We start from the raw sequence: 11,140 nt of genomic DNA, 5'->3' as shown, positions 1-11,140 counted from the left end.
TTGTTGATCCTCTATGGATTTCTTAAATTAGTCATCCTTTACACAGTAATATATTTAATCAATTTATCATTTGAATTATGATGACATTTAATTATCTCATCTGGTTAGAATTTTCGAACACATTGATGTTCTCTAGCGGTCTGCCGATGCCAGGCCAATTCTTATAAAGACTTACAGTTCCTGGAACAAAAGAAATGAACATAAAATTTTCCAAGCCTAGTTTTTTTTTTTTTATATATAGGGAGGGGCAGCAGTTATACGCTATAAAAACCGATGCTGAGGCTTTCTGCAGCTACAGATCAAGAGCAGATTCAAGGGGACACTGAAAAACAGTAAGTCTTTTTCTTGTCATTTTATCTTACGCAGAAGATAAACTTTTCCCATTCTAATTTTTTTAAAGTCTTAAATTACTTTTTAATATGGATGACACTCATCTTTGTTTTGACCTTGTTGAATTAAGGGATCAAATTAATATAAAACTAGATGAAAACCTGGTCCAGGGCAGCCTGGCAAGCCTGAGTTATTACATCATTCCTCTAACAATGATATTACCACTGACACTCTCTCATACCATTATTTAATTACTTTATCAACCACTATCCGTCCAAAATTAAATATACAGTATACATGAAAAATACTTAAACAAGGCTACAATCAGAGGTTAAATTGGGCCGGAGCACAAACACCCGCTCGTCAATGTCAAAATCAAAGCAAGCGGGATTTATGTTCACAGAAGCGCGAGCTGAGCACGAATCCCAACGCGACTCTTCAGTTAACGATCATACAGTGCGAGATAAGATGCAACTAGCTAAACTAAACAGCTATTTTTCGACAGAAGTTTTTAATGACCGACAGAAATAATCAGTTTGATCAAAGACAGTGGAAACTATAAGCTCAATTTAACAACACAAGCACCCTATTAAATATATTGGCATTATTATTGTATATATATATTTGTATAACGTTACCTCAAATGTGTTTGAATATTTCCCCAGTATCAGCACTGGGACTTTTCACTGTTTGTATCACTCCACTTGCTTGTGTTTGCGCAACTTGCATTATTACGCCAGAAGGCAGCGACAAGTGATTGTCTTTATGAGTGAGCAATTGAACCATTGATTAAATGAACAGATTAGTCCAAAAAATATTGATTAATTTAGGAAAGAAAAAGTAGCTGAAACTGATCTTTGATGCTCATACTAATTGCTCATATGCCTCTGGACACAGAATGATTGCATTGGCATTTGTTTCAAATGTAACATCTATGAAAAATAATCCTTAAATCATTTCTTATTTAAGGACATTCCTGTTTTGAATATGTGATTGTGTATTGTCAACAATAACAATAACATTAAACATTCTGCATTTCCATTTTATAGTGTGGATCATTCATTGCGACATTTAAACTGATTCTCATGTTTAAGAATCTGTTATCTGATAAAATACTTCATGCGACCACTTACATGTTTTTAAAGCTACTGTTGTCCATTATTTTGGCCTTCAAAACACCTTAAAATGCACATGTTGAGATCAAGAAAATCAAAAATTTTGCGGAGGGGCATGCCCCCCGAACCCCCCTAGTAGGATCATTTTTGGGACCTTATTATTTATAAAACCCTGCGTAGGTATCGGTGTGATTAAATCAAACATAACATAAAATAAATTGGAAAGAGATTAAAAAAGAAATTGGCCCTGATTATCTTAAATCAACATAATTTTCTTGTTTAAAAAGATGTTTACATATTTGCCAACCAATATTTTCAAACATGTTCAATTTCATACATTTTCCGAGGGTGAAATCCGTTGTCTGCCTGTTAACATTAAAGGTAATAAAAAAAGAAAAGAGTATGTGAATTGTAAAGTATTTCTCTTTGTTTGAATAACTAATCCCTACCTTACACATTAAAACTGGAAAAAGAGCCCTTTGGTTTAAAAACACATTCACAACTCATTTTACGGCGCGATTTTAAATGATGACCATTCACCGTAAGGGCTCCCCCTCCCTATAAAAGCCAATTTAACCACAGGCTACAATGATAAATGAGACAATAAAGACCTACAAACGTGATCCATTATATTGTACTTGACATGTTTTTATATATAAGTTTTACACACACACACACACACACACACACACACACCCCTTTTCTTTTCTTTTCTTTTCTTTTCTTTTCTTTTCTTTTCTTTTCTTTTCTTTTCTTTTCTTTTCTTTTCTTACTGGCTGAATGTTTGGTGCCCAAGATTTAATTAGATTGTTTTAAAGATTTATGAACGCATTTCTTTCTGGTTTTGTTTGGCAGCTGTAGTACATTTTTAAGGTTAATAAAAGAAAGATTAGAACGTTACAATCTAAAAAAAAACCTTATTGAAGCAGAAGTTAAAATCACAAAATTAAAAATAAATAATTACAAAAGCACAATATATATTTTAACTGGTAAGATAAATCTAAACTTAGTAATTGGCTTACAGTCATAGGTGTAATTTGCGGGTGGGACATGTAACCACCACTTTTTCTCAGGGTCGATATTGTCCGCACCACTTTTTGAAACATTTCGAGGCACGGATGTAGGCTACCTAATACAAATGAAACATCTCCAGTTAACTAGCAGAGCATTAATTTAGTTCGTTATTAAATAAGTGACGATCTAGCGCCTAAATGTGTTGTTTCTGAAATCAAGTCGTTGCCGCTGCTATCAGTGTCACGGATACAGTGTTTTCTTGTGGCTCGCGCACAGTCTTGACACGCACTTTAATCTATCACTTAACGCCGTTGTGGAGACTCTATTCATTCAAGTGAAATAATCACAAAACAAAATGAACACAAACGTGTCCCTGCTTGATATATACTGTAACCACTGATGAACATATTACGTTTTGATGAGAAGAAAACAAACTCTAAAGGGGGTCGCACACCGGACGCGCAGCTCAGCACCGCGCCGCGCCACGTCTAGGACAACTCGAGGTATCGCACACCGGACGCGCACTTTCTCAGTTTATGGCCAGCAATATTGTTATGTTTAAGGACATTGTGAAATTAAGATAATGCCTGTACTATGTTATGATTGTACTGTACAATTAAATACAATCGTTGCTAAGTCTGCAGTCTGAATTCACTTTTCCTCAGAGCGTCCGTTAACTGAATGAATTGAGAATATCACCTGAAAATCCGATAACATCAGCAATTTTCATTCAAGCAGCTGATTTCTGTAAATTAATGTAAAACTAAATGTATATTGCAGCAGTATATACATTAACGACGATTTGAGACAAATAAATGTACATTTAATGTAAAACTATGCAAATGGCGCTCTGTGGCGCGGCAGGATTTTGAACAAGGTCCTGAGCCGTAGCTGGGCGCCGCGGACAGACGGCGAAAGGCGCCGCCGGTGTGTGTACACTCATAGAGAATAATGTGTTCGAATTTAAAAGACGCAGCACTGAGCTGCGCGTCCGGTGTGCGACCCCCTTAAAGGGGGCCACATCTAGGACAACTCTCACCTGAAAATCCGATAACATCAGCAATTTTCTGATTTCTGTAAATAAATATAAAACTAAATGTATATTGCAGCACAGGGTTAAGTCCGTATATACATTAACTACGATTTGAGACACATAAATGTAAATTTAATATAAAACTATGTAAATGGTGCTCTGTGGAGTGGCAGGATTTTGAACACAGTCCGTTGCTGGGCGCCGCGGACAGACGCCGAAAGGCGCCGCCGGTGTGTGTACTCTCATAGAGAATAATGTGTTAGAATTTAAAAGACGTGGCGCTGCGCGGCGCCGAGCTGCGCGTCCGGTGTGCGACCCCCTTAAGAGTGCGGATTAGAACCCGTAACCTCTGACACGCTTGGCAAAAGTTCTAACCACCAGACCATTACAGTAGATATCACAAACACACTTCGCGGATCTATACATTTATCTACATGAAAATGCTTGGCACTGACAATAGATTAGTAGATTAGTAGAATTAAACCCAATGTAACGTTACTATTGAAATTGATTTTTTTTAGACATCATAATGTTTTTTTTTCTTTCCTAAATTGTTATTGTACATATATCTTATTATGTACAATAATAACTCCCCCACACAAACATCCTCCCACTTTTTAAAACAATTACGCCACTGCCTACAGTAGCCTAGCCAAATGGACAGTTCCTTTAAAGACATTTTCTCCCAATAATTATTCCTTATTTTTCCTTATACTTTTTTCCTTTGGTGATAATACCCACCAACACATAAACAACACATAATTAGAACAATAACCAATGAGTACATAATTAGAGGAGAGAGGGGGAGAGATATTAATAAATAATTATTAATAAAAATTAAACATTCACATATTTATATCAACCCCTTATAATGACACATAATTCCTAATAAGTTATTCAAGTAATATTATTTAAATATTAAATAATAACAACATTAAATAAGTAAATAAAAAAATAAAAAAACAATTAACTTGACTTAAAAGGGAGGGAGGGTTATATAAAATAGGTAATTCCTGAAATATATATTCCTTTATTTTATAGAATATTCTATAGAGTTGCCCATATCTTTTCAAAATGTATACTTTTGCTTTTGTGTACTTTAGAAACTAAATCTAACCAATTATTTAAAACTGGGCATTCTTGCTTTCTCCAAAAAAAAAAAAAAAAATGTATTGCTGTCAACCCTTCAAGGTCCAAAGGGTTTTAAGTCCGCCTGGCACTATGTTGATATTTTGGCTTCTGGAAGGGTCAATTTTCATAGCAGAGTGAAGAGAGTCATATTTCTGGATTCTATAGACGCTCAGCTACCAGGTGGATGCATTGACAATGCACTTCTTGAGACACTTGTATGTGTATATCACCAAGAAATACAAAAATGGAAGTTCAAATTTTTTTATTAAATTAAAAGAGTAAACCATAATGAATAAGGGATTTTACATCAAATATTGGTTCCTCAAAGGCTTTAGAACACCTGTAAAAAATTTTTTTAACAAAATAACTATTTACATTTCTGTGACTGTAGTCACCATCACAGAATATTCAATTCAAAATGAACATTTATGTTCCCTTTACATTTTCTTATAATTTCTGTGTCTTTATTCAACTTTGAAGGGTTAAAGCTGTAATCCTCAGCATTCTAAATAAGTATAACTCAAGTCAAGTCAAGTATATTTGTATAGTGCTTTTCACAATACAGATTGTATCAAAGCAGCTTCACAGTATTAACTTAAAATAATACAACCAGGTTTGTTTCTAGTGGAATTTATTGATTGATAAAATCAAATTAAATATCCCCAGAATATCCCCAACTGAGCAAGCCAAAGGCAACAGTGGCAAGGAACCGAAAAACTCCATCAAGTGACCTAATGGTGTCCTAAAACTCCATCAAGTGACCTAATGGAGTCCTAAAACTTCATCAGGTGACCCAATGGAGAAAAAAAACCTTGGGAGAACCCAGGCTCAGTCGGGGGCCAGTTCTCATCTGGCGTTTATTAACTAGAGGCCGGATTGTAGTTTGAACTGTAAGATTAAAAATATTATATGAATGCCTGGCTGAAGAGATGCGACTTTAATCTAGTTTTAAACTGGGAGAGCGAGTCTGAGCAACGAACACTATCAGGAAGGCTATTCCAGAGTTTTGGAGCCAAATGTGAAAATGCTCTCCCTCCTTTGGTGGTTCTGGATATCCTAGGTATGACCAAAAGCCTTGAATTAAGTGATCTTAAAGAGCGCGATGGATTATAGGGCGATAGAAGATCCGTTAAATAGACTGGAGCTAAGCCGTTTAGGGCTTTATAAGTCAGTAGCAATACCTTGTAATTAATACGGAACTTTATAGGTAACCAATGCAGTGATGATAAAATCTGTGTTATATGATCATATTTTCTTGATCTAGTAAGAACTCTAGCGGCGGCATTTTGGACTAACTGTAACTCAGCTTTATAAAATAGCATAGGTCCTATACCCAAAACTAAAAATATATGAGAGCAATGAGCTATAAGTTCACCGCAACTTATCCAACTTCCTAAATATAAATTATTATAGTTAGAAGATATTTCTGGTGTTATAAAATGTATATTTTAATCAGAATTATTGTGCTCCTATTTGCCACGCATGCACGCAGCAGCACTCATTCAATGTGAAGTTTATCAGCAAAATGGAAATATTTGTATGACTTTCTAACATTTACAGATGGAGAATATACCTGTGAAACTTGCATTTTGCACTGAGGAAAACACCATGTCTCAAACGCATAAAACAGCACAAAATATACACTGTTTGATTATGGATCGATTTGATCTATGATGACCAATAGGACTGCTTAAGAAACACATGTACACGCAATTATCTAGAATAGATAAACCTGGATCAAATTAGTGGGATTGCGTTAACTTCAATTACCTTTTTGAAACCGCTTTAGCCCCAACTTATTTGTAAGGTTAATTCAAGTAAGGTGTTGTACTTTAATCATGGCTTTTCTAAGCGGCCTATATGGAACAACCCTCTGTTCTCCTCTGGATGGACCAAAAAATAAATAAAAAAATGGTGTGGTTATGATTCCAGGCTGCATCACAAGTCAGATTGTGGATTGATATAAGTAAAACTATTTCATCCAGTTCCTTCTGCTTAAAGACTGGGATATATTTCACCAGCATATGATGGGGAAAGTCAGAGCTGGCATTGAATGATCTTTTTCCAGATCTTCTTGTGCTTGAATAGTTTAAAATCACATTAAAATGTGCACCAGGCATCAATAATTTTATGACAAGTATACGATTCCAAACCTTAAATATCTGATTTCAGAATTTGATCCCTAGAGCAGAGAGAGCCCACAGGTTGAAAATTGAGAAAGTTAAGGTGTTCACAGGTCATCTTTTTGTTTTAGTTTAGTTTTTTAGTGCCAATAGGCACTATGCATTGGAAAACACAGGTTTGCTGCACTACTTTAAGGCTTATATTTTCAGTGTAGTCTTTCTAATTTATTTGTTTTTGGTAGTTTATACAAGGAAATACTCTACGTGTCAACTTTGCAATTATTCAATTATTAACAGGTGAAAGAATTTTTTATTATTTGACATTTTAATTATATTACGCAGGGTTGTAATTACCTTTTTCTTTAACCAGCAGAGGTGGGGGAAAAGTCTTTAAACAAACGATTAGACTGTGCCAGTCTGCTGTTAACAACAATTAAGAGACGTCAAGAGAAAACAGAAGCAGCGAAGCCATGGAAAAAGATCACAGCAATGGAAAGGTGTATTATAAAAATGTTGCATATATTATAAAAGACAACAGGAGCAAAGAAATAGAAGATAGAAGCAATGCAGACCTACCCATGTTTAAACTCAACCTGGATGAAACATGGAAGAACAGAGATGGATTCTGCAGAAGAAGCACATTTGGGAAAAAGACAGTAAAAGAGAACAAGACCATTATGATGATCGGAGCTACAGGTGCAGGAAAATCCACTCTAATTAACAGCATGATCAACTACATTCTGGGAGTGAAATGGGAAGACAAGTTCCGGTTTGTGCTAATAGATGAAGGGAAGCAGAAATCTCAGGCAGAAAGTCAGACTTCAGAGATCACAGCATACCAAATTCATCACAATAATGGTTTCCGGGTTCCCTATTCTCTGACTATTGTGGACACACCAGGCTTCGGTGATACCAGAGGAATTTCACATGACCAGAAAATCACAAAGCAGATTCAGGAGTTCTTTTCTAATCCAGGAGGGATCGACCACATTGATGCCGTGTGTTTTGTAGTACAGGGTTCACTTGCCCGTCTGACACACACACAGAAATACGTCTTTGACTCCATTCTTTCCATATTTGGGAAGGATATTGCTAAAAACATCCTTATGATGGTCACCTTTGCAGATGGGAAAAAACCTACTGTTCTCGAGGCCATCAAAGTGGCTGAGGTTCCCTGTTCAACCAATGAGTCTGGAGAGCCACTTCACTTCAAGTTCAACAACTCTGCTCTGTTTGCTACCAATAATGAATCTGCAGAGGACAATGAGTCTGGCTGTGGAAACTTTGACCAAATGTTCTGGAATCTGGGATTTTCTAGCATGAACAAATTCTTCACATCCCTCAAAAAGATGAAAACCCAGAGCTTGTCTCTGACACAGGAGGTCCTGAAAGAGCGTCAACAGCTAGAAGTGCTTGTGGAAGGTCTCCAGCCCCAAATCAATGCTGGTCTGACAAAACTGGATGAAATCAAGAAGACAAGAGATGCTCTGGACCAGTTCAAGGCTGAAATGGATGCAAACAAGGATTTTGAATATGAAGTAGAAGTAACTGTCCCAAAACAGATCGAAAACACACCAGGCTCTTTTTTGACCAACTGTCAAACTTGTCACTTCACATGTCATGACTCATGTGTTTATGCAAATGATGAAGATAAACATAAGTGCTGTGCCATGGAAGATGGAAAGTGTACGGTCTGTCCTGGAAAGTGTGCCTGGAACGTGCACTTTAATCAGAAATACAAATGGGATTATGTCAAAGAAAAGAGAAAGAAAACCTCTCAGGATTTAAAACAGCGATATGTGGATGCATATGGAAAGGTCATGTCAAAAGAAAAGATCTTTGAAGAGCTTGAAAAGGAGCTTCAGATTGTTCAGGATATTGTGACTGGACTGATTAAAGAATCTCAAGAGTCCTTGGAGCGCCTGCAGGAAATCGCCCTCAAGCCCAATCCTCTGTCCACCCCGGACTACATTGATCTGATGATTGAGTCAGAGAAACAAGAAGCCAAGCTTGGATTTCAAGATCGCATTCAGTCTTTAATGGAGGTCAGGAAGAAGGCAGAGACCATCAGTAAGGTTTCCACAGGTCAAGCATGTCCTAAGGATTTGACAGCATACACACCTGAAAGTAAAAAAACACCCTTCAATCCAAGGGCCATATTCAGTGAAGGGATCAGTGGGATCAGTGAAGGGATCAGTAAAGGGATCAGTAAAGCAAAGAATTATTTGATAAAGAAAAAGTAAGCTCTGCATTGAAGTAAAACGTTTACCCTTTTATCTACAATTACTACAGCTATAAACAAAAAAACGTGGTTTTGTGGTAATATGCTCTGCATGCATTTTTATTATACTTAAAAATATTATACCTTAAAAATAGTCTTCATCTTTATTCTTCATTTGATGTATAATGCGTACCTGTATGATTCTAAAATAAAATAAAAACATTCAAATAGTTAGTTTTTTGAGAGTTCCTCTGAAACGTAATCTCTAAGATATGTTAAGTCTTTTATTATTTCAAATCACTAAACAATGTTGTGAAATGATTGGTGAAATGAAGCTGTGCAAAGCATGGAGGGTTTCCCCTCAGCTGTATTGTGAAATGGTTCATTATTCAAAGCTTTTCATCCCTCATGTGCTTATGCAGATGATAAAGATAAATACTTGTGCTGTGCCATGAAAGATGGAAAGTGTATGGTCTGTCCTGGAAAGTGTGCCTGGAATGTGAACTTTAACCAGAAATACAAATGGAGTTATGTCCCAGAAAAGAGAAAGGGAACCAATCAGGATTTAAAACAGCGATTTGAGGATGCACATGGACAGGCCATGTCTAAAGAAAAGATATTTGAAGAGCTTGAAAAGGAGCTTGAGATTGTCCAGGATATTGTGGCCGTACTAATAGAAAAATCTCAAAAGTCCTTGGAGCATCTGCAGGAAATCGCCCTCAAGCCCAATCCTCTGTCCACCCCTGACTACATTGATCTGATGATTGAGTCTGAGAAACAGGAAGCCAAGCCTGGATTTCTAGATCGCATTCAGTCTTTAATGGACGTCAGGAAGAATGCAGAGATCATCAGTAAGGTTTCCACAGGTGAAGTGCTTCCATAGGATTTGAAAACATGCAAACCTGAAACAAGAGAAAAAGGATCATCCTATAATCCAAGGGTCCTGTTCAGTGAAGGGTTCGGTAAAGGGATCAGTAAAGCAAAGAATGATTTGTTCAAGAAAAAGTAAGCTCTGCATTGAAGTAAAACTTTGAACCTTTTATCTACAATTACTACAGCTATAAACAAAAAACATTTGGTTTTATGGTAATATGCTCTGCATGCATTTTTATTATACTTAAAAATACTTTACCTTAAAAATAGTCTTCATCTTTATTCTTCATTTGATGTATAATGCGTACCTGTATGATTCTAAAATGTATTTTTTTTTTTTTTAAACTCGTGACTCATAGTCATGCAGCGCTATCAGAGTTCCTCTGAAATGTAACCTCTAAGATATGTTAAGTCTTTTATTATTCCAAATCACTAAACAATGTTGTGAAATGATTGGTGAAATGACGCTGTGCAAAGCATAGCCTCAGCTGTATTATGAAATGGTTCATTATTCAAAGCTTTTCAACCAGGTGCACACTAACAACATCTTGTGGTCAAAATGTGGAAAAGCTGCTTTTGCAACCTAGATGACCCAGCCATTGTTTGATTTTCTTTGTCATGTAATCAGTTTTATGAAACCATAAAGGAAATAAAAAATGTGTCTATTTAAATAATAGTTTTTCATGTGTCAGTGCTGATGTAGTACAATGTGTGAATAAATCAGTCTGTGAATATCATTTTGTTAATTTGAAATAATTAATAAATGGGATTAATTGACTTTTACTGAAGCAATTTGTATGAATCAGCTTCAACATATAAACTCTTGCCTTAGTTCTAAACCTATGAGTTCATATACAGTATATATAAGAAGTGCTTGTGATCTGGGCAGTGAAAGTGCTTGTAAACTGGGGAGATGATAATCGGTGAAGGAGGAGTAGCGCGCCAAACTTTTTAAAATAAATTGTAAGGCTATTGATGTACTAGTTAATGATATATTGAAAACCAACAGTTAAACATTTTACCAACAATTACACATTTTATCCCTACACTTTAAAAAAAAAGCCATGATCAATAAGTAATGGCAACTTATTTCCCATTACTTTAACTCATCGATGTAATTTGACCATATTCAGCTCAATTTTATTTTAAAAAAGTTATATGGTATTAAACTAACTTAAATTAAGTTCAATATATTTATTTTGGCCCACCTAAATGAAATTTTCTTTCAACTCATTTTTTTTTTTGTTCTAACTTTTCACGTATCAGTTTTTTATTTCTGGCCCATCTGCAGCACACACTA

The 11,140-nt window shown here is 35.9% G+C and overlaps 1 protein-coding gene across 1 annotated transcript; it reads left to right on the top strand.

Moving 5' to 3' along the window:
* The first annotated feature begins 294 nt into the window (after positions 1–294).
* LOC311289186 (uncharacterized protein) lies at positions 295–10,168 on the top strand. Its single transcript, XM_084406988.1, has 2 exons — positions 295–332; positions 7,117–10,168. Exon 2 carries the CDS (start codon positions 7,217–7,219, stop codon positions 8,987–8,989), a length of 1,773 nt encoding a protein of 590 aa, XP_084263114.1. The 5' UTR covers positions 295–332; positions 7,117–7,216; the 3' UTR covers positions 8,990–10,168.
* The last annotated feature ends 972 nt before the right edge of the window (positions 10,169–11,140 follow it).

The sequence above is a fragment of the Rutilus rutilus genome (genome assembly GCF_951802725.1).
Source record: "Rutilus rutilus genome assembly, chromosome: 4".
Classification (NCBI taxonomy): Eukaryota; Metazoa; Chordata; class Actinopteri; order Cypriniformes; family Leuciscidae; genus Rutilus; species Rutilus rutilus.
This window is presented reverse-complemented; position numbering and strand designations above follow the sequence as displayed.

Coding starts and splice junctions, on each gene's coding strand:
- LOC311289186 (XM_084406988.1), top strand. CDS start 7,217: ATGGAAAAAGATCACAGCAATGGAAAGGTGTATTATAAAAATGTTGCA.